The 25002-nt window shown below is 43.9% G+C and overlaps 1 protein-coding gene across 4 annotated transcripts in view; it reads right to left on the bottom strand.

Annotated features, from left to right (window-relative positions):
• Positions 1-5645: 5645 nt before the first annotated feature.
• Positions 5646-25002, bottom strand: part of crtc3 (CREB regulated transcription coactivator 3) — a 59994-nt gene continuing 40637 nt past the window's right edge. For all 4 annotated transcript variants that reach the window (XM_040002819.1, XM_040002818.1, XM_040002816.1 and 1 more), the window contains 10 exons: positions 21099-21202; positions 15946-15984; positions 15780-15865; positions 14407-14456; positions 13487-13707; positions 10508-10743; positions 10053-10226; positions 9503-9586; positions 8963-9170; positions 5646-8080 (listed from right to left, as the gene is read on the bottom strand). In XM_040002819.1, the coding sequence (XP_039858753.1) occupies positions 7875-8080; positions 8963-9170; positions 9503-9586; positions 10053-10226; positions 10508-10743; positions 13487-13707; positions 14407-14456; positions 15780-15865; positions 15946-15984; positions 21099-21202 (1408 nt within the window). In that variant the 3' untranslated portion in view covers positions 5646-7874. The remainder of the gene's footprint in view (positions 8081-8962; positions 9171-9502; positions 9587-10052; positions 10227-10507; positions 10744-13486; positions 13708-14406; positions 14457-15779; positions 15866-15945; positions 15985-21098; positions 21203-25002) is intronic.

Genomic DNA, 25002 nt, shown 5'->3' with positions numbered 1-25002 from the left:
CCAGCAAATCCAGCCCAAGGTCAGACCATGCATCTCTCTGAGAAACTGGAAAAAACCCAGGAGCTATATCTCAGAAGAAATGGACCCACCTGAGGCATGATGGATATTTGGGGATGCATGCTAAGTGAGATAGTAAACACTGTATTTCCGCTGTAAAGTCGCACGGGTCAGTAACCTGTCAGTATAAACAAGGTGTCTGGATGGGAAACATCTGCCGTCTCACTGACGTTCTCATGGAGTCTCTCCTTTGCTCAGTCATAAACACGTAGATAAACACAGCTCGTCTTAGCTGAGGTTGCACAGATGCAGCGGAGAAGCTGTGTTTATGCCAGCGACACGGTAGTCTAAGGAACACGTCTCAGTGTCTCAAAACAAACATCCACATGCCCTCAAACACAGCTGCAGTGGGAATCCACTCGTACACGCACGTAGAATAACTTCACAAACACACAGTCAACAAAGTCATCCTCGGTTGGCTCACTGCTGGCAAATGTTCCCACACAGCCCAAATGTGCTTTGTACTTGTTGGCTGAGAATAACACACAAAAGCATGTAAACATCCAAAGCACAAAGGCAGGTCGCAGATCAGGATGATGTTGCTGCTCCTCGTACTCTTCTGGGAACCAGGTTTATTTGAGCCCGTTCAGCCAGGATCCTGCTGCTGTTGTGTGGATTAGTCTATTTCAGTCACCCGCAACATGCAATGCCAGAGGTGTGGCCGCCCTGCCACCCCGGCCACAAGAAACCTAAAAATACAGATCACAAGCATTCAGGCCGGATGAGAACTAAAGAGTTTGTTAGTGGGTGCAATGAGCGAGGCATTAGAAAGCAAAGGAAACACTGCTATACAGGCATCTAACAACAGCTGCATCATGAAACCAATTAAATATGAAAAGAACCCAAATCACACCAACTGTAGTACACGCCCATTTAAAAAAGAAGCTTTACATGCAGATCTCCTGGTCTTTATTAGGTCCTAAAATAAGGTAAAAATGGTCTCGAATGAACTACAACACATGACGAATTGTGCCATTATTTTTTCAAAATACAGAAGAAGTGTCTGAAGAATGAAGTTCACCCTCACTGTCTCCACAGGAATTAGGAAGGAGAGAATCAGCCACGCGAAAACCAAATACACCGAACAGCAGAAGCTACGATGGGCCGGGCTTCTTTGCATCGTGCAGTTGGTGAACCATGAACCAAAATATCGGTCAAATGTGAGGACGTCTGCCTGACAGCTAAAGCTTGGCCCACATTGAGTGGTGAAACAGAGCGATGGTAGAAGCAAATATACTGAAGCTACACTGTGATGAGGGACTGAGAAGAAACACTGCTGCAGCAGTGTTGTTAAACAGAGAGTGGAGTGTGTCACATGCAGCTAATCTCAGGTTGAATTTGCCTTATTTTTCATTTGCCGTGGGTTTGACCACGTCTCTGACACATAGCAGCAGATAGCGTGAGTCATCCAGGCTGCTGTTTGCTGAAGGCCTCAGAGGTCACATATATGGACAAGACATAGACAATAGACTTGAAGTCAAGACCGCCTAAACCAAGACAATACCAAGACCAGAGGGTATCGAGACCAAGACAGAGTCGAGACGAGACCACGTAAAAGTGGCCTCGAGACATCCAACTCTAATAGACAATAACATGTATGGAGGTGTCCCAATCCTGAGAGTCACAGGTAATCTCCAGTCTTATATATTATCTCCAATTAAGACCTGCCAGAGATTTTTATGATGTCCTGATACAGAAAATCTTGGTGTACTTTGTATCTCACAGATTTTGAGCTCTTTTAAAAACTATCACCAAATGCCTTTCATGCCCATTTCAACTTTTAAACGTGAGATTTTCATGAAGTCAAGAAGACACGAAGGCTAAAAAAACATGAGAATTGGTCCCAGTTTAAACAGGACATGCTCAAATCACATTTCTCTCTCCTCTTTTTATCAGGATTACAATCACCTGAAGAAATTCATCCCAGAGACATTTTAGGGACATCTCATCAGGGTCTCTGTGCTGGAATGAATGCTGAGGCTCACTGAGCCACGCAAACATGGCCTGACATGTGGTCGTAGCACAAAGTCAGGCCGGTGGAAGTCACGAATGCTTTCTTACTGTTAGCAGTAAAAGGAGCAACTGCTAGATTGAAGCCAGAGGAGAAAAACAAGAATGCTGAAAACAAACAGCCGGAGTGAATTTAGAGACAGAACAGAGTGGAGCTTCTTTATATCACAGGACGCTTTGTGGTTCAGTGATCGAGTTAACTTTAAGTGCAGCACCTCTGGTTTCCTCTGGGTCATAATATGGAACATCAAACCAAACGGCACAATAATGGAGGGAAATGCTTCACGTGATGAAATAATCCACTGCAAACATAAAATTCTGAACATGCACCGAAGAAGGTCAAAGTCAATGTGTAGTTTTTCAAAGATGGGGGGAAAGATAGAACTAGATTGATTTTAATGAATTTCCCATCATGCTCTGGGTGGAAATGAATGATGGAGCAGAAGCACAGCTGCTTTTGTGTGTTTCTGAGAAAAAGCAGGTGACACCAGAGCCGTAGACAGAGATCATTGTTGTCGACAATCATCATGCAAATTAACATCATCGTGTGCACAAACCTAGAAAAGACAAACCTGCAACAGCATTAAATCTGTCTGACCTTATCAGAACCTCAAGGCAAAAAAGGACTTAAATAGTTCAGCAAATGTTTGAGATGAATGACGAGCATCGTGAGAGTCAAGCTATAATATTACCTGATAGTAAATCAGCTTACACTGCAGCCACACACAGACTGGTCAGCCACCAGCAATGAGGGGAAGGTGTGTATCCCCCAACCATTTAGTGGTTCCTGGATGCAGCTGATTGCCAAACACTGCTATACACAGTGCTTTAATCACTAGCAGGTTGCCAGTAGTTTTAATGGAAGAAGCTGATTTGTCTGCAGACACAAAAACGACTCACCATGGGGAGGTACAACTGTGAAAAGTGTGACACAAACTGGAAATGGAGAGTCCTGACTTCCACGATTGCATCCTATTCTAAGATCACCTTTTAGTTGTGACTCTATGCATTTCAGAGTAATGACATCCTGATGTAGGCCATGGGTCCCCCGTCTCCTCGTTTTAGCTTGCCTATAAAAATCTCACCCAAACTCACAAAGTTATATAAAACAAACTGCTGCAAACTTTTGACTGCATCTGAGAACATGAATGCTTTAAGGATTATTCTCTGTGTACACAACAAACCTCATCCTTAGACAAAGATGCAGTTGAAAGACCCAGAAAGCCCTGATCGAGTTTTGGTGTGAGATAAAAATATCAAAGTAGCATTAAATAATAAATAGATGGCTTTTTGTGACCAGCTAACGACTCCACGACCAACTTTGTTCTTAACTGGTTTAAACAGAAATCAGCTGGTGCACTGCAGGACTACCGGCAGCTTAAACCAGTTCATTAATTACTTTTCGGCAGCAGCTCAGTTCAGTACTCCTCCAGGTTCCCACCAGCTGGACAGTGTACACACACACACACACACACACACACACACACACACACCATCCTCAGAGGAATGTCAGGCTGGCATCCTGACCTGCCCAGACTCACTCTGTGGAGCTACTCCAGCTCTCTGACTGAGGACTGATTATCTGTTCAGCTCCCTTACTGTGTGTGTGTGTGTGTGTGTGTGTGTGCGCGCGTAGTTGTTTTGGGAACTCACTCCCAGACTGCATTTGATATATGAAGCCTGGCTGATTTCCATGGCCCACACTGTCCTCACACACTGCTATGTAAAGTCTATACTGTTTGCATGTGTGGTTCCAGGGACTGTAATTATCCCCCGCGGGGCAACAAATGTCACATTTTATCTGAAATAGTGTTTACTGCAGAGTCAACAATTAGTATTACCATCTTCTTACGGCAGCTGTGAGGATGAGCACGAAGCAGGCGAACACACTGAGATGACTAAAACTCTGGGAAATGCTTTTTCTCTCATAGCTTCAGCTGAAATTTAGAGTTCTTAGACAGAGAGAAGACTAGATTTCGACTTAATCCCACAGTTTGCCTTTGCTGGCAGGTACAGAGGAACAAACATTATCAAATTGTTACCATCTGACTTCAGCTTGGACGTATAAACACAGAGCAGCAGTGCTAATAAATACACATGAACAGGTCTATGTGCCGGCACTCAATCGAGTACTGTAGTCATCAGACACTCGAGAGTAACGTGACGCTATTGTGCTCATTCACAGCTTCATGTTTTTATTCTTGGACTCTGCTAGGAGGAGCTTTGCATGATTCACGGTTCAAAATCATCTTTTTTTTTTTTTTTTTTTAAATCTTATACCAGGACTTTGTGCAGTCGCGCAATTAGCCATCATTTGAAACAAGCAGTCCTTCCTTTAACCTAAAGCTCTTTCCAGTGGCTGACCTTCATAACATAAAGACAACCGAGCGTGTTTTCAATGTGAGGATATCCTTGATGTCATGTGGAGCTAAAAGAAAAAAACCTCAGAAACTTAGATGACAGATTATATGCAACTTTGGTCATGTTTTATTTGATGCCAGCATCCACATCATTAGCTACACCAGTACTAGGTTGGATCACCTTTTGCATTCAGAACTGCCTCAAGTCTTTGTGGCACAGTTTCAGCAAGTTGCTGGAAACATTCATCAGAGATTTGGATCACTACTGACACGACAGCATCACACAGTTGCTGCAGATTTTTGCACATCCATGATGTGTGTTCGACTGGATTAAAATGTAACTAAAAGGACAAGAAACTAGTTTGATGCATTTCAATTTTTGTGGCATGGCACAATATCCTGCAGGAAGCAGCTATCAGAAGGGATGGATATGAAAGGAGACAATAGTATTTATGTAGGCTGTGGTGTTTGATTGATTTAATTGGTAAAAAGGAGCCCGAAGTGTGTAAAGACAATGTCCTCCACACCGTTACAGCACCTGATCCACTGATACAAGAAGGAGTCGTGTTTTCATTTGTTTACATCAAATTCTGACCTCATCATCCAGATGTTGCAGCACAAATTGAGACACATCAGGTGGATGATCATTTTTCCAACCATTTATCTTCCGATGTTTGGCGATCCCATTGCAGCCTCAGCTCCCTGTTCTGATAGAAAACAACCACACCGGGGACTCTTTCTAACAGCACATCTGCTCTAAGGGCTGACATGTTGTACATTCAGAGCTACCAAGTAACCCTTTCCATCAGTGTGAAACAGCTTTCCACTGACCTCTGACATCATGGTGTGTGGGGATGTGTACATTAATGCATAGAGGAAACTTGTAAATAAATAATCTGCATTTGAATCCTGACAGACACTAACAAATGTTGTTTGTAGACCACTTACAGAAAACATGAGGGCAAAGGAAACTGCACGTGTTGAGCTCATCAGCTGAACTAGCTGTGGCTTAAAGAGGCTTCCTGCAGCGATGCTGTTAGTTTGTTCAGCGCTTACAAACATCGGAACCAATCAAATCAGACGTCCCTTTAAGGGACTTGTCTCTTTACAGAGTACAGTTATATTGGTTTCAAGCGAGCGTGTGTTCGACTGTAAGTGTGAGGTACACCACACTGCTGCCATCTGGTGGCAGGAGCAGAAACGCCAGGACAACATTAATACTTAATGCACAGTATAGAGTTTTATTGTTTATATTAAATCAGAAAGATAAGCACTATAACGTATGATACAAACCAATAAAATTTTATATCTTAGGGAAAAACAAAAACTCAAATGACATTACAAAAAAATAGTAACACTAGTGGACAAAAAACATTCTTTAAATAACAGAACTGTACATTTTCATACGCAACTAAAAAACAAAAAACAGAAAAAAGTAAGACACCAAAAAGAAACAAATTAAATAGTGATGGAAAAGAACCACAGGCAGTCAGTACCAAACAGAGCTAAAGCTAAAGTCAGCTGACGCGGGAGGAAGGACGTAAGGCAGCAGGAAACAGGCTGGGACGCGGGGAGGATCAGAGCGAAGAGAGGAGAAACTGCTGTGTGGTTCCTTCACTCACCGTCTTTACAGAGTTAACAAGAGAGAGCAAGTAGCTGAATATAAACTCTTTAGAAAACAACCTCAGTGTAACCCCAGCACCCCCCCTTCATTTTCATTTTGACAAATATAATGACACTGAATCTCTTTGACACACAGACAGAAGCCACAGTCCACACAGTGCAGGACACCTCCAGGTTCCTTTGCATCAATCACTGTAAACTGTCACGAGAGTCGGCACGCACCGTGGACGCCGGACGGATGTAATATCGCAATTTGTAGGAAACTTGAGCCCGCCCATCGAGTCAACCGGCGAGCCTTGTTACACTGCATAAAGTCCAAGTTGCACCTGTTCTACAGGTTTCTGAAACTCTTTGAAAAGTTGCATAGGTAAACGAGCAGGCAGCAAACGACAGCCTTCGATTTGACTACAACAAACACTAGAGGGCACCGAATGACTTTGATTCATTACATAATCGTCTGCAAATCTGAAAAACTTTTCACCCAGGAAACAAAAACTCATCTCGCATCAAAATTAAACTCGTGTTGCTTTTCTGCAACAACTGCATGTGTGCTATAGAAAGTCTTCAGTGATGGCTTCATTCTGTTTCTTTGGGTTTGCAGGTTTAAACAAAGAATCTACACAATGAGAATCAATTAGTGCAAAAGAGGTTAAATGCAACGTTACACCATGTCCGGAGTCCACGTGATCGAGAGCCCCCTGAACGACTCAGCAGCTTCAGCCACAGAGTGCTGGTGGAGGGAGGGGAGCTATGTACTGCTACAGAAGACAAACACGTAATTAACCCAGTAGCACAGCGCATGCCCCGCCCCCTTTTTTCTTGTCTTTTTTAAAAAAAGCGCCATTACAAGTCGGTACAAAATGTAAAATAAAATCATATGCAGTGAACGTACACATGAGCAAAAATGTGTCAGGTTCCTTTGAAGCGGATTCGGCCCAGAGCTGTGCGAGCTGTGCCAGACAGAAGTGCCAGGCCGCTCACGTGTGACGCAGGAAAGATCCATCAAAAATGCAAATAAACAAAACGTCTCAGAATCGGACTTCTCCGATAGAAAATTCACAAATCTAAACTTTTTAGTAGCAATATGAAAATGTCCTCTTTGTAAACAGTTTGCCCTTTTTGTCGAGTGGGTAAATACATTCTAGTCACACTGATGCTGAGGCTTGTATACGAGTGTGTAAGCGTGTATTCACAAATCTGTGGCAAACATCTCAAAATCATCTGATGCTCAAATCCCTGTGAGCTGCACTTCTGTTGTTCAAGCAGCCACGGCTGACTTCACTGCAGAACAAAGTCATGCAGGTGTTTGACTTCATCGCAGCTCCACTCGTACGTTTGAAGAAACGTAAATTGCGTGCTGGCGTTCGCGTCGCCTTTTGGAGCAGCGGCGGGGTTGCTATGGTGCGTAACCATGGTGATTGGCGCAGAGTGGGGTCGGGGTAGGGTGTTGTGAGCTGGTGATGAGTGAAAGGACGGGAGCACTCGAGCTCCTGTCGGACGTCCTCGAGGTTTTGAGTGTGGAGACGGGAGGGGCTGTGTGTGTGTGTGTGTGAGTGTGTGTGTTGGGACGGGGGGGGCTCAAGCGTGCATGAGGGGAACGTTGCTCAGAGCAGGCATAAACAGTGTCTGTTCACAAGTCTCCTTCTTCCGAAGTGGGCATGACCGTGTGGGCGTGTTTCACATTTCATGAATCTTAGTGGCAGTGGATGCATGCACAGTGGCCCTACATGGATTGTTTGCATGCAGATTCAGATTTGTACACTATACACTGCAAATCTGTGTGTGTGTGAGTGTGTTTCTTTAGACATGTGGTGCTCTTCACATTCAGAGTCTGTCACTGCGGAAAGTATCCTCCACAGACGGGTCCGGCAGCACCATGTCGGGATCACTGAGCATGCTCAGTCCGTCCAGGCTGAGGGGCTCGATGCGCAGCTCGTCCTCCAACGGGAAGCCTACCTCTGAGTCAAAACATTCGGGCACCGTGGAGAGCGCACTGCTGATGTCCTTGGACAGACTGGGGTTGGAGTCATCTGAGAGAGAGAAGCAGATAACGCCCAATGATCTCTTTGCTTCTTAGACCAAAAAGAAATTAAAAAAAGCACAAGAGCAGCACAGGTAAAAGTCACGTACATGAAAGTGAGTTCATCTCCCTTCAGTGAGAAACGTCAGCATGGCGCTCTCCTATTCTTTGCTTTCAATGAACACTGAAAATTCGAGGTCGCAGCTGCGTGACATTTACTAATGTCACTGCAGTTCAGCACAATCACTGCAGCTGTCTGAGGCTGCGCTGCATTAGCTCAACATCCACCAGCTCTCTGCAACACGGCAAACATCATAATACACAACATCCTGTGAAACAGGTGATTTCTAACACCCATAACTGCACAGGCCAGTGGCTCATGTTAGCAAGCCAGAGACAGGTTAACAGATGGGAGGGGCTCCGTGATCCACCGAAAGCAGTAAAGACAGATGGAAAACGGGAGGTGCAGTAAAACAACTTGTGACCAGCAGAGGAGCTCTCAGCTGGACCGTCCTGACAGACGAAGCTAGCTCTGCTAACGTGAATGAGCCAGATGTTGACTTTGTTTGAAAACAGTAGCACCAAAATGTGGCACCGCATCCAATCGAACAGCAGGCAGCCTGGTGAGGACTCCCTGTGCCAAACTCACTGACTGCTGTTAACTCAAACTAACAGCAACAGCAACAAAAGTAAGACTAATAACAATGTGACATCATAGCAAACAGTAAGGGTGACAAAAACAGGGCTGTGTAACTGGCTCAGATTCCTGCACCAGGATATCCAAACAGTCCAGCGTGTCAGGAAAACACTGACTGTTCGGTTTGTTTTACATACTCGCATGTTTATTTTTTTAATCCAGACATGACAGCGGCTCTCTCCCCGTCAGACTCACCAGTCAGTATGATGTTGGGCAGTCCTCCGCTGCAGTTTGAGTACAACATATTGGACCTCATGTGCATCTGGTCCTGCAGGCTGCTGTGGCTGCCACCCATCCCTGACTGAGCAGCCTGTGAGTAATAGAGGGAGGCGGACGACGGATCGAAGCAAGACCCCCCTGCTGTGGAACTCATTGTGTTTTCCAACAGACCGAACTGATCCAACTAGCAGGCAGAAGGTGGAGAGAAAAACAGAAAGAATCAAGGAGCTGAGATGGTGTCACATTCACCCTGGCAGACTGTACCATGTAGCACGTTTTCTCAGCACAAGAAAAACGTCACATCCTCCTGATCTGTCCTGTCAACACTGCACTCACTTTACTGTTGGTTTGATCTTTGTTTGAGGTTTCACACATACAGTCTGCAGGATTTTGTTTAGGAAAAATGTTCTCAGAAGATATTTCAATCTTTTAACAATTACAGACACTGGAATCTGTGTGTCAATAACCAAACACTCGAGGTTCTCATAGCACATCTGCAGGTTTAACAGTGGTCACCTGATAGGGGACCATCTTGTTCTGGCGATTACAGAACTGCGGCTCCATGAACGGGTCGCTGAAGAGAGCTGCCAAATTGTTGGGCTATCAGGGAGAAAACATTACAATGAGAAGGAAATCAGTTCATTTCATTCGTGATGACGTGTGCTGCCAAAACATATCAGACTTTATTATTATTACATATAATGTTGCTTCAGTCACTTTAACCGTAACCACAGGAAAGGACAAAAAGCTAAAACAGAATGAAACTAAAGGAGGCTTTGTGTGTCTGCTTCTGAACACATCTGCATAAAAATGATCGCATATGAAGTGCTGACTGACAAATCCAACTACAGTCTCAGTGCTGCACTGGCATGTTTGTTGTTCAGACTCCATAATAAGATATAAAGGCTCAGCCTTGTCTGTTACAGTTCAAATGCTGAAGCAAAAATGTATGAAAATCAATAATACGCTCCAAACACTGTTGTTTAGTGACATGACTGTGTGTCCCCGTGTGTGCATGCTAACCATTCTGCACACACACAGACAGACAAAGACGCTCTTCACTCACTTGGCTCGTGTTGAAGTCTAGTGGAATGCTCTGAAGCGGAGAGACGGGTTGCTGCTGCTGCTGCTGCTGCTGCTGGCGTTGGCGGCCCTGGTCCACTACATGCTGGGGTTGTTGGTAGAGCGGATAGGGCGGCGGAGGCTCCCTTGGCATATTGCTGGTATCCAAAGCAACTCCCTATCCACAACAGAGAAACCCAGCAGGAGTCACTAAAGTCCAATAAAGACCTGAAGCTCATTCAGTCTGACTGTAGTGTCATTACTTCCTTACTCTGAACAATGACACCAGCGTGTTTTCTGCGATGTAAATGAGTAACTTGGAGGAAATGCTTTGCTTTGTTATGCGTACGTTGAATTTTGGATCCTTCTTTGTGACAGCAGTCGTTCACACAGTGAAATAACTCCTTTTTCTGGTGTTTCCCTCTCGTCAGGGGAAACCTGTGTGTGAGGTGAGTGTACCTGCGTGATGGGGGACAGCGAGGGCGACATGGTCGGAGACAGCTGCTTGGCCAGACCCCTGCGCTGCTCGGCCCCAGGAGACAGGGTGAGGGGGCTGATGGGAGCTGGCCTTCGCCGGGGGGAGTTGCTGGACAGGCGCAGGGACGAGTTGATGGAGGGATTGCTGAGCGAAGACTGCAGCTGACAGTTGTTGAGGGAAGCCTGGATTGAAGGATTGCTCAAAGAGGAGGAGAGACCTGCAGGGAGAGAAAACACAGCAACACAGGGACTCAATCACACGAGCTTCAGACCCAGCACGGTGTAAACGAGGAGAGTACGTGGTACTGCTGATGTACTTTTTTCCAGAATACTCTCCAGGCCCCGACTCACAACACTAGACTTTATTGTGTGACTGGGAAGGGAGAGAAAGATGGCGAGCAGAGGAAAGGAAAATGAGAGGACAGAGGGAAACTGAGGGGAAAGAAAAGGGCTGTTTGTAGCGAACCGAAAGAGGGTCAAAGTTTCTCTGTCACTTTGGTGTTCGGCCAAGCTGAACTGTATCCGACGTGGGAGCCCAAACACACACGCGCACACGCAACATACACAGACATTTATGGGCGTGACCAGGCAGCAGAGTTCACAGTGGGAGCTCTGAGACAGAGAGAGCCTTTAATGAGTTACTAACAACGTATGGCTGGCAGAGACATGGAGCTGGAGCTCGCTCAAAGTGCCGGAGCTCGGCTTCCTAAGTTAAAGGGACAGTTCGAGCCCCAAATTCATGTATTTTCCCCATCAGCGCTGTTATTCACCTGTCCAGACTGTTTCAGCGTAAAGTCCTAAAAGTCAAAGAAAAATCTATCAAAAGCACGTGTTACTCACTCCAAGTATGCCACAACTAAATGTTGCAAGGACATGTGGAAGCAGCAGTGCTGTGTTAAACTGAGCTCCCACAGAATCACTGCTGTGATGTGTTTTATGAATAATTCAGGCAGACTCACATCTTTGGTCTTGGATCGGTCACAGCTCAATATTATTGGAACGTCCCAGACATGTTTGAGGTGTGCGGGCCAGAGATTGTCCGCGGTGATGTCATGTGATGAAAGGGGGGGGGGGGGCACTTTGAGTTTGCGCTATCAGGCAAGAGGAGCAACAGAAGGGGAGGCAGGCACCCAGGTATCTGTGAGGTTTCCCCTGGTGTGTGTGTCCTGTGTTTGTGTGTAAACAAGTATTTGTTTGTAATTTACTCATTTCCACGTGGTCAAAATGAGTCTTTATCACATGTGGACTGTTGATTCAGCACCATGGCTACGACGGGTGCAAGAGAGGCACGGGTGCTCCACAGTGACCACAACTGCACAAACAGCTGCTAATTTGTGATTGTTTTTTTTTTTTACAGAAATAAAGCTTTGTATTTTTTTTAAATAAACTCCCATAATGACTTGCACATTAAAAAAACCTTTTTTTTTTTTTTTTTATTGGGGAGTGACGGTAACGGTGTTCTGGGAATCCATCCTACCTGAAAAAACATCCTACCCAATGTTTCTGCGCAGAAGCGGCGCATGCGCACAACACCAACGCTGAATTAACTTCTTTTTCTCTCACCCATCCGGAATACTTCTTAAGGTTATGGTTAGGGTTATGGGTAGGGTTAGGTTTAGTCGCAAGTCACCGTCAAATTATAACACGGGTAGGACGTTTTGTCAGAGTAGGATGGTTTCTCAGAACAGGCAGCGAGACAGAGCGAGCGAGTAGAGAGAGAGAGAGTTTTTAGATGTGGGAGATTTGTGACGTTTAGTGTGGAGTGTTTACTTAGTGTGTTGTCTTGTGTAGTTGTTCTGTTGTGTAGTCGTTTTGTTTTGTGTGTCAGTGAGGGCACTAATGAATGTCACAAAGGCACATTTGCAATGTAAACACTGTCACTAAGTAGAAAACCAGCGGAGTGATACACCTCCTGTCGTCAGGCCTGCAGGTTTGTCCCTGTGCTGTTCTGTCTTTTGGTGGACAAACTTTTTTTTTTTTTTACTGACACACATCATTTGTGGGGCATCTTATTGTGACACCTGATTGTTCTCTCACTTTAGTTTTAGTAATACTTTTAAATGGTTGTAGAAAATGAAAAACCAGCAGGTGTATTGGCTGCATTTTTAGATAAATAGTTGTATATGTTTACAAAATGTACAAATTATATTTACCCAGCATGTCTGTGTTTTTTTACAGTAAAAAATACTACTAAGATTTTAAGTTCTTTGTGTGATTTCAGATCATTAATAGAACTATCAATAGTAATAGTAATACTAATGCAGTATGTCAGTGAAAAAACAACAACATGCTGTTGAGCTGAAAGAATGAAACCAAACCAGGCAAAGGGGAAAAATAAAATGAAACAATTTGAGGGTGAAATACAAACGTAAACTCAAAAGGAGTCAAAAATGGCCGGTTGTATTTCAGACCTCAGAGGGTTAATCCAACAAATCATGAAAAATTAGGTTTAAATTTTTGTTCATGACAGTGCAGATTTCTGACATTTTGTGTCATTTAACATGTAACAATGTGATTGTTTTCTGACAAAAAACAGTGTGAAACTTAAGTTAGACTTGTGTTTGTAAATGAACTGCCCCATGTTGTGTAGCTTTCTGGATTTTATACTTATTGGGCTGCATATTTATTTATTATACAGGCTATACGGTACATAACATCAAAACTCACATGTTTTATGTAACTAAAGTGTGTAATTATGTGGGCTACAGACAATAATTAAGTTGTAGACTATATTTATATGAAAAACATGTATTCTTACTGCATTTGAATCATTTTAACCATATGTAACCACCTGCATATGTGTTTGGGGGAAAAAAAAGGCTTTGATTTTGCCACCCCATTTGATTTCTTTGTCACCCTCATGCCCCCCTAAGAAAATTTCTCTAGATCCGCCCCTGCACACACACACACACACACACACACACACACACACACACACACACACACACACACACACACAACCTTGTGAGTTGCCGATGCCCAGGTGCATCATTGCAGCTGGCAGGTTTCCGGTGCTGCTGCCCCCGCTGATGTTGGGGTACCCAATGTTGTCGTCAGGGTCCAGCGGCGTGGAGAGCGGGGAGGGAAACTGCAGGTTGCTGAGGTCTGGCAGGGAGCCCCCGGTACTCAACGAGCCCTGGTAGTGGGACAGCCCGGGGTTCTGCTCTGGAGACGGGAATATGCTGTAGGAAAGGCAGACAGAACACTGATTCAACACCGCGCCGCTGACCACAAACCATTCGGATTAAAGTAACGAACGCGACTAATTGAAAAGCACTCTCTTCTGTTCCCCACCCACTCTCTGCTTCTTCAATTATTTCCAAATAATAGCATATGGGCAGCAACTGTGCCTCGTCTGTCCCCAGACTATAAAGCAAATGCTCGCCTCCATAAACAGAGCAGCTCGGCACCTGGTACTCAGTGTTCTGCCTTTCTTATTTCCATGTTCAACTGGGGGAGGTCTATGAACGCTCTGCAGAAGCTGTTACTGCATTCTGTATCATGAAAAGAGAAGCTATAGGTCAGAGCTGTCTCACACGGAACCACAAGGCTGCTGCTAATACATTCCTGGCAAAAATGGAGATCCACGACACCGGAGGTCGTTCGTGGTGGAAGGAAAATAGTGTCAACAAAACACGGTTAAACAATGCCAATGGCATGTGATTGTCGTAACAACACTCTTCCTCTTACTTCTAAAGGTTAAAGGTGTAAAGGACGTCCTGTTTGAAGCAGTGGGAATGCGTGGCATTTCATTTCTAGCATTCCTTTGTTTCCTTAGATCAGCTGCAGTTGTTACTGCCCATGGAAAACACCCACAGCAGGTCAGTTATGACCACAGGGAAACAGCAGAAAACACACACAGTGACCCTGCTCAGACTCACTTGATTCCAGGCACTTCACAGGATTTAGGCCTTGAGGCCAGAGACTGGACCTGAAACAGAAACAGGAAAACTATGATACACGCAAAACATAACTGAGACATAAAGCAACGAAAACCCCAAACATGCATTTACACTTCTTGAAACAACAATTCTGCATTTTGATTTTATGCTAAAATTATTTCAAGGTTGCATCAAAGACAACCTAGTGTGCTAAAAAAAGGCAACGCAACAGCAGCCAGTGACTGCAGTCAGGGCTAGGCCACGCGGTGCGTTTGACTGAGCATGAAAGATCAGCAATTAGGCAACATTTAAAATGTTAACAACATGGAGATGTTGGAGCCTCCCGTTCATGTCAGAGCATGTTCACAGCATTTACAGCTTCAATTAGAGGTTGAAACAGAACTGCCATGAGAGAGAGGAAGAGGAGAAAAAGTCCTGCAGCGGTGTCAAGATGTGCTAAACTGTGGCTTCTTTACTTCCCAGCCACTCTGTGGGCCGTGCACCACCAAAGGGAGCATCAAACCATTTATAGGCTGCACTTGACGAGCAGCGATGAAGAACTTTGTTTAGAAACTGCATCTTGGAAATGATGAACACTTAAACACGCATCCATGTGCACAAGTTAAAAACACGAACACTACCGCCAGGCAGCAGAAAAAGCTCACCATTATTTCACTTTTCTACTACCGCTTATTGCTCGTGCACATGTTGCTATTCCAGAGAAATTATTTCAACAAACACTTAGAGAATAAAAGCAGTAAAATAAGGATCGCTCAGGCATCAAAACCAGAGCATCTGTGCTGAGAGCGGCTCTTTGCATCAGCACAGCGTATTCATCCAATAATGAGCAGAAATCCCCCTGAATACCAAGAATTGAGCAAAAAGAATGGGGACATTAATCACTGAGCAATGGGTGGTCATAACATTTGAGAATGCTGTGATCAGACAGACAGTGTTCTGACTGAAGGTCCATGTTTAAAACACACACAGTGTGCAAAAGTAAATGTCACGCATGCAACTGTGTTATGTGCAAATGTGCAGCTGGTGACTCGAGGGGTTAGAAAGACCACCATACTCTCTGTGTATTTAAATCATTTCTTGTTCCTTTGTGAATTTCAACATTCCCGATTCCGTATATTTGCCTCTCACATTTCTGGCTGCTAACGATCAGACAGGAAGGACTGGTTTGACCTGCAGTCTCTCCTGAGCCACGGCAGGAATCCACAGTGTCACGATCACCTACGCTGCCACAGACAAATGCTGTTGGTCCCATTTTCAAGTTTGTTTTTATCAGCATAGAAAGAATGCAACCAGACGTGCAGGGATGAAGCCAGCCTGTGGTCAGTGATGTAAAAAGAGAGCAAACTTCTCACCTTCTTGGCCTGCCACAGCTGCTTGGGTAGCGGCTTACTGACACCTATGAGGTTCTCCTCGTTAGGGATGGTGGGGAAGGAGAAGACTGCAGAGAGAAAGGCGCACGTTCATTCACACACGTTTCCTAATGTCAAGTATAATATGGTGCAATGTGGTGCAACTCACCGTCTCCTGAGCCGTCCACCTCGGCCTCATTTACACTCGCTGCACACCAGCCTCCATCAGAAGCAAACAAACAGGAAGCAGCGTGCGAGTGGCGTGATTGACGAAGAAAGACACAGAAAACAAAGGCGGAGGAACGTTAGAGGATATTCTATATTAACCAGCTGTTTAAATAATCCCAGCACGCCTGATGCTCTCATTAGCCTCTCTGACAGTAACAGGCCCTCTGGCATTCTGCAATTACTGTGCAGTTTCAACAACAACAGCTGGGCATCTGGCATCGTGTTATTAATCAGAGAGGGCGAAGAAAAGTTGGGAGACGACTGTTGTTTTCTCATGCCTCAAAGATGCTTTCTACTCCTCCAGACTTAACAGCAGATCCACATGCCTGTGTCTCGTCCACCCAGCGTTTCTCTTTTCTCTGCCCAAGTTGTCGTGTGGGCAACACCACTTCCTGTGAAACACTTCTGTTGCTTATTAGGAAAATAATTTTTGTTTCTCTCGTTTTCTCCTTCAGAGCTCATCGTGGATCAAACTTGAGTTTAGGTCATTTTTTTACGACTGCTATTATAGAAGTTTAAGGGCTGAAAACCTGGAATTTATGTCAATGCTACTTTGGCACAGACACTTCCCAAATTGAAGCCGGCTCGCCCCGGCAGGCTTATGCCCCCCACTACACCAGAGCAACTGCTCAGGCAGAGCTCAAGCAACACAATCAAGAGCCCAAGGCACTGACTTTGCCTCCAAACTGCACCAGCTTCCAATGGGATGCACTGGTCTAATACATGGAGGCAGCATCTGAAATCCACAGAACACAAAGGCTCCACAAACCTGTGACCACAGGTTAGAAGTGCTCAATCATCCAGGTAAGTAAATCCCTAAAGGTTGATTCTGTCCATCTGGACATAGTGGGAGTGGGAGAAGTGTTTGTCACTCATCTTTCAACGTCTTATAATGCTGTGATTGCAGCCCAGCTCTCTGTGAATGGTACTCATGGCCGTTGATCGGTGGTTGTTGATCAATGGCCATGATAATCTGCATATTAATGATCAAGGAACTGACCTCCATTGTTCCCTCAGTGGTGCTACTTTCAGTCATTGTGCAAATGTAGTGTTTATCACGTTGGGGAAACCTGCAGTCAGCTGAGACTGAAGAAGTCACCTATGATGACAAAACGTCTCTCCCACTGAAAACGTCCAGAATCAACCTTTGGGACAAGTCAGAAGTGTTTTGGTTTCATTGGATTTAGACCATATCAGTGCATGTAGTGTGAAGCATAAATCCAATAAAACCTTTAAAGTATAATTGTAATTTGCTTTGAGGACAGATGTTTCCAAAGACTTTTCAGGATCTCCACAGCCCGACTCCTTCCGTGCTCTCATTCTCTCTGAGGCCCATTCAAATTGAGAGATAGCATTCAGATGGAGCAATGAGACAAGACAAGCGTCTGGCATCGCTACATTTCCCCTTTAAAGGTTGTCGAGTCCCCGTAGCTCAATGCTGCAACTAGGACGGAAACGGGACAACTGGCATGGAAAATGGTTGGGCTGGTGTCCCTGGCTCGGATCAGGCCGTGCAATGCTCTCAGTATGGGTGTTGTAAATGCTCAGGATTAAGAAAAAACACTAGTGTCTACTGCCACAGCATAGCAGCAATCAGAGCCCTGTCAGCTGCACAGACTGCTCCTTTTCTACTGACAACAACAGAAACGAAATCTCACGATTAGAGACTGCAGCTGAACTGATCTGTCCAAAGTGTTTCCACCTATTCCTCCAGTGTGACTCATAGCTGTAATTTCTAGTTAGATGCTTCTTTAATCAGCCAGGGCTTAACACCACTCTAAGTCCGCCGAAGCCTTGAGAGGTGTCAACGAGGCCCTGGAGCCTCACAGCTCTGTGCGCTCGTGCACGAGGCCGTGACACCAGGCTGCTCCATCTCAAGGCCTCTTTCAGAGGAAACGACACAGAGCCTGTGGGTCATGTGCAGCATGTATTTTACATTTACAACAGGCTGTGAGCGCAGACTGCACTGTGCATAGTCCCCCACAGACTCCTTAGTTCATGTTGGAGAAACAGAATTAGCTCTTTGCAGATACAGTTAATGATTTATCAGTTTGACAGAAATGCACCGAATAAAGTTTAACTACTTAAACTATTGTCAACGGACATTATCATAATTACACATTCATTTATAGACATAAATCCTTCAGTGGTTTGAGCCTCTTAACAATTCCAATGATGGGAAAAAAAAGAAACCTTATGGATTCTGACTGATGGAGTCTCAAGCTGCAGCTCCTCTAATGGCCAAATGAGGCTTTAATGTTAAGGTTTCATTTTAAAATACCTCTTTTTTTTTCATTATTTAAAAAAAAAAAAAAAAAAAAAAGTTTACCGCTTACTTATTTTGGTCTTCTTGGGTAATTTCTCCCTTCATAGCACACCTGTTTGGATTTTGTTTAAGTACGGGGTGCAACTGCTCTGTCAGGTGTGCTGACAGCTGTAGTCCCATAGCTGCATGCTGGGCCTCACCTCCATTAACTGGAGTCGCTGAACTGGACCTCTGGGGTGCTGTTTGTGCATTTTGGAGCATGTCAACAGACGAGCAAATGTTACAGCTGAGATGCAGCACAGACCATCCAAGAAGTCTGTGCTTCAGGTTTGGTGCGTAAGGCTGTAATATTTTACTCAGTGTGCTGTGTGTCCACTTCATGGATGCAGTTTGCTAACAACAGTTGGTAACTCAGTACTCCACCCACTGATCAACGGCCAATATGCTATAAACACAAAAACTAATGGGTCACAGTGGCTACGTCCATCTGGGATCCACGGGTAGCCACTCCCATCAGTGCATGTGAGCTGGAACTAACATACAGGCAAAAGCAACCCTGTGTGCATAAATGAAGCTCTTTCTTGGGTTAGATCTTGAGGCAATATCCTGTTTGAATGTGTTGTCTAAACAGAAGGAGTAGGAATCCACTGCAGGAGCACTTCTGTTCCACACTTCATCAGCACTGAGATAACAAAGAAGCACAAAGTGAAGGACTAACGAGTGCAGAGAGGAGGACGATCAGCTCTTTGACTCTGAGTCGACTCTCTCTCTTTGGCTCAGCTACAGACGTATAAACAGACTGTTTTAAACCACAAAGGGCTGATGGTGAGTTGTGTAACTGAGCCTAGAGTGGCTTACTGGCCTGAAATGCAGCTGGTTGGACTGTGTTCTCTGTTAATAAATGACCAGGGGAACAGAAACACAAACATCATAAACTAGCATGATTACAATGAAATGAGCCCAGTATAGGAGCGGTCTGCTTACTCTATATGACTAAAACACATCAGCTCTGTATTGCAGTGATCCAGCTTTCTACTCTGAAGTGTAACACATTGGCTAAGTTTTTGAGGCTAAATCCACGAGTGGGTTGTAATTAGTCTCGCTGGACTGTTTCCTGGCCTGTTGGTGGAGTGTTTCACACTGTTATTCCTCAGATTCTTTCATGTGATGGTTCCTGTTAGATTTAGGACCTGATTAAGTGGCTCAGGGCAGAATAAAAACCTCTGTTGGCACCAAAAAGCAGGCACACAAACAGGTTAGCGATGGAACCTGCTGATTAATTCAGCTTGGACTTTCTGACTTGCTCAGATTTGCAGGAGGACGAGGTCACTGCTGCTGTTTGTGGCATCATTTAGCCCCGTGTCCGTCATTGCAGCAATCATTGTTAGAACAAGCACAAGGCTGTAAGATCCATTCCTTCAGTCTTTAACGACTGCTCCCTCTGAACCAAGCCCTGCATATTTCTGCTCCTCAACACTGCTGTTTTAATGCATCCGAGCTGATTTGAAAGGTCAGAGAGAGGGGACGCATATAGGCAACAGTGTGTACTTCTCAAGTCATTTAAACACAGTCGGTCAGAATCTGACTAATGCTCTGTGTTTTTCTACACATCCGACAGGTCAGCTGTTAAAGACAGATTCCAGGTTTACATCCCGCCCTCTGGTTAGGAATATAAAGCAGCCTCACTCTGGATGAATCCTGCACTCCATCTCAGCTGTCAGGATTTGGAGAACAGCATTTCTCAGTGGCTGACAGAAGATTTTACCCAAAAACACAGCGATTCTCCTTCTGCCCCCTCTCCTTGGTCGTTTGCTTTTGTCCCCCTGTTATGCACAGCTCGTGGTAGCTTGTGTTGCTCATTACTGAAATGACTCGGTCATGTCTTTTCTCATAAATTGGTGATTTACTCTTAGATCACCTGCAAAACCTTCCACTTCCTGTGGCACTTTTCAGCTGTTGTGGGATTATGCTAATCCGGCCTGCTTAGCAGCGCTGTGTTAGACGTTAATTCACAAATTCTGCTTGAACTAAAATTAGCTGGTGGGGCAGACCGTGGCTTCAAATGAGCCTGAGTATGTGTTTTAAGACACAAAGCTGGGAAGTTTAAAGATGTTCAAACAGAGAGTTTAACAAATGTATTAGTCCAGGTTTACACCACAGGTACCGTAACATAACAGTACTGCTAATCAACAAAACCATTTTTATGTTTGTGTCATGGTTAATCCATCTGCATGTGCAAGTTCTTTAATCGAAATGATATTTAAATACTAGAATATAATGTTGTTAAACATGTGTATTGAGTTAAGGAAATTATTTTGTTTTAAACATATTTTCCAAAAGTGTGTTTTCCTATTTTTACAACAGACAGTCTCATAAATTTGTTAAGCACTGTACTTCCATATCACACCTGTGCAACCAAATGCAACACCATCTTGTTTGCTTGTAGCTTAAAGTGAATCGGGTGACTCACTCTGCACAGAAGTTACAAACTCACGGTGAAGCACAGACGCACAAAACCCACGGAGTGAAGAGGCGACATTTTCTGGTTTGTTTGCGTCTCTCTTCAGGCAAACTGAGGCCTGATGATGTCAGGTTCTTTGATGGCCAATAAGAGCAAAGTAACTGCTGTGAACATAGGTAATATTTACAGGAATAAGACTACTTTAAACTCCAAATGTCTTTTTAATTTTGCAACTTAAAGGCATGTCTTAATGATGGAGATGAATTGCAGGTCTTCTTAAGTCAAATTCTAACTTACAACACTAAACACTGTCAAAAGGGACGCATAGAAAGTGCTCTCTGAATGAGTGTGCGTATGATACTCTCACCATTGCGCTGTGGGGGTCCTCTACCCATCTGCTGGTGCATGCCAAATGGGTCCTGAGGGTTTGGGTTCATAGCACTTGTATGAAGAGCAGAGTCTGAGTTGGTTCTGTGTAGGAGGAAGAGGAGGAGGAAGAAATTATGGTGTGTATTCCAGCACCCTGGACAGAGGCAGAAGGTTTCTGAGGGCTGTAAGGTCAGTGAATCATTCCTGCTCTGGCTGCACATGGGCCACATTCATCTGCAGGCTCCCGCTGACCTTACACATAAACACCCTCACAGCACTCAGCTCAATCTTTAGCAGGACATCGTAACATAATCACCTTAAACCCTGAACGAGACACAGGGAACTCCATGCAATGGTTAAGATTAATATGAATGTTATAACAATCCAATTTCATCTGATTATTTGATTTGAAGCTGCGCTTTTCTTGGCGGTAGATGCCCAATCCAACATTTCACACACATATGTTCACCTTTCACTTGAAGCAATCTCTGAACATACACACATGAGCCAGCCCACACACAGCATCTTCGTCTTGCAGCGCTTCAGCTGAGAGCTTTCTTTAGTGCGCTCCATTAAGCCTAAATAGCTGCTTTTGTGCATCACAATGTAGAAAAGTGTTGTAATCACACTTATACTGTGAATGTGTGTGTGAATGGGTGGGTGACTGGATGTGTAGAGCGCTTTGGGGTCATTAGGGACTAGTAAAGCGCTATACAAATACAGGCCATTTACCATTTATACTTGATCCAGTTTAAGCTTTTAAAGCTGCCAGATTTTATTCCAAGTCTGCTTTGTACCATCCATTACTGTAGGCTGAGGCAGGCGAGGGGGAAGTACGTTTGATTATTGAGCACATCGAAATGAAGCTAATGCATCTACACACTTTGGCTGTAAATATAAATCTGTGCTGTGGTTTGAAATAAAATAACAGAGACACATCAAAATGACCATTTTCTTCACTGTGCCAATTATAATGATGACTAGGGCTGGGCGATACATCGAGTTTTTCAATATATCGATATATTTTTATACGAGATAAGAGATGTGACAGTATCGTTTATATCAATAGCGTCTATGTCACGTTATAATTATAAGTTTGCTTCTTGTCCACTTTTGTCTCTGCGCTGCGTTACTCCGCCTCCCCCATCGCTTCACCTGCAGGCAACGACTAGATGGACACGCAGCTATCAAAGAGGAGCTGGTCGGTAAAAACAAAACATTTGGAAATTACTGCTTTAGTCCTGGCAGCGTTAATCTCATTAAAATGACGTTAACGTGGCAAATCTCCGTTAACGAGTTACCGCGGATCGCCCTGTGCGTGGGGCTGCACGGCGTCAATGCCTTAATGCACTAACGCCATGGAGCCCCACGCACGGGGGCTGCATGCCCTAAAGTCCTTTAATTTTCTCAAAAATCGACAGCGCGCCTTATGTATGAATTCTGGTTGTGCTCACTGATATCGAACCGATTTTCTGTGGTACATGGCGCTCAAAAATCTGTGAAAAATGTTTTAGTACGACTTTGCTAAGCTACAAGGCCGCACCGCTTGATGGATTGTCAGAGCATTACGGCTATCGTAGGCAGGAGCCTCGCGGAGTGATAGTACTGTGCTTCAACGTAATATTACCGTACTGTGTGTATAAGGACTAGGGCTGCACGATTAATCGTTAGAAAATCGCGATCTCGATTCATACATATGTGCGATCTCATTTCCAAATGGCAACGATTTAAAAAAAAAAAAAAAAAAAAAAAAAAAAGACGACAACGATTGTACCGCATTTTGATCCGGGACGTACTCTGCATGAAAACAAGCGCTCACTCTTCCTGCTCAACAAATGACAAGGGCGGAGCCTTATACCACGTGATACAGAAGCTGTGCCGTGTGATGCTAAAATTAGCAGGGAAAAAACAACGGAGAGCACGTCAGGGATGACGAGAAAGTGACAGGAGAAAATCCGTCCCGGTCAACCACCCAAACATCTATAACGGGAACCTTATACAGCGCTTCCCTATACACGTCGAACTCCCGCAGGCACAAAGAAATTACGGAGGCTATCACTTATCACCTGACCAAAGATATGGCTCCCAACAACACTGTGCAAAACGAGGGATTTAGGAAAATGATCAACACCCTAGACAAACGCTACACAGTGCCGTCCCGCAACTATTTTTCTATTGTTGCACTACCTGCTCTATACACGCAGTGTCGAGCAACGGTGGAGGATGGAATTTCAAGCAGTACAACATTTTGTGGCAACGACAAAATGTGAGACATTTGTTGTTTTTATGTTTATTTATTGTTTTTATGTTCAGTCTCAACTGTTACGAAGTTGATGTGCAGTTAATAAGCGCAATAAATATTTATACTGGAAAAGAGAATCGTGAGAGAATCGTGATCTCAATTCTAAGCCAAAAAAATCGTGATTCTCATTTTATGCAAAATCGTGCAGCTCTAATAAGGACCATAAATGGCAGCTGTTCAGAGACATGGTTACAAAGAGGATTTCAAACTCCAGGCTGTCAGTCACGCAGTAGAAGTTGGGAACAGAGCAGCTGTGAAATCCGTCTTTGTTATTATGCTCAGCGTCTGTTAGTTTACATTTTGACTGCACAATTGTGAGCTTTTTGTTATGCACAAAAACAACATTGGTTTATTTTATTTATGGAGCATTATTATTAAATGCTGATAATTTATTTCTGAGTAATTTTTGCACGTACATCTGCGCTGTATGTTAATAAAAGTGTCTGTGTGAGATCTGGGACACAGCTTTGACTAAGAGCTCTCTCTTTGTTCTTACTTTATGGCTTTAAGAAATATGGAGAGAGATATATCGTATATCACCATCCAGCTAAAGATCGAGATATGAATTTTGGGTCATATCGCCCAGTCCTAATGATCACTGACTTTATGGTAAATGGTAAATGGCCTGTATTTATATAGCGCTTTACTAGTCCCTAAGGACCCCAAAGCACTTTACAAATCCAGTCATCCACCCATTCACACACACATTCACATTACACACAGTAATACATTCTAAGTTAGGAAATAGCCTTTAAACAACAGTTAAACAAGCACAGGGTGGAGACTCTGTGATCTGCCCCCATTCATAGCAAACAGGTGCATTTACAAACATTTTGATTGCAAATTTAGAAGAAAAAAAATATATATATATAAAACATTGAATTATCTTCAAAGCATTTAAAATTCAGACATGTCATTTTCATTTTTCCCCTGTTGTAGGAGATCCAGATCCAGACTTCTGCACTCAGTACTCATCAAATGTGGTCGTGTGTTCAGTCTTTAAGTCAGATTTAAACCCTTTCACAGCTGACGTTATTACAGTTAACTGACTCATTGAAGCTGCCTTTTACTTACAAAATTAAAATAAAATCAAAGTATTGAGTAAGTGTCCTCATTTTTATACGTTAAAAAACAAACTTCAACGTCCTTGCTACTGTGATTGTGATATTTGCAATTTATTTCCATATTTGGCGGTCAACTGCAGCAACCAAGTGTTCATTCATAGACTGAGAGTGTGTCACAGTCTGGACAACCATTTTTATTCACAAGGCAATCGCACAAATCTCATAATGGGAGGCAAACTGTCTCCAAACAATCGTGATCCAGCTTCAGCTGGTTACAGTTATTCTCAGACTGGTGAAGGTGTGCAAAAAAACTGCCATCTCATTTACAAATGCAGACGGATTGCCAACACGTCGTGATCAATCTGCCAAAAAACCCCAAAGAAAAACAAGTTGATTGACTGATTGATCCAATTTAATGTTGTTGTCATAGTAACAGAAACACCGTTTTCTGATAATCCGCTGGTGCAAACCTAAAAATGTGTATTTTAGACACAAACTATTTCCGTTATGGAAAAATATCATACTGAATGAAGATG

This window comes from Simochromis diagramma, unplaced genomic scaffold, assembly GCF_900408965.1.
Source record: "Simochromis diagramma unplaced genomic scaffold, fSimDia1.1 OVJJ01000457.1, whole genome shotgun sequence".
NCBI classification, from domain to species: Eukaryota; Metazoa; Chordata; class Actinopteri; order Cichliformes; family Cichlidae; genus Simochromis; species Simochromis diagramma.
This window is presented reverse-complemented; position numbering and strand designations above follow the sequence as displayed.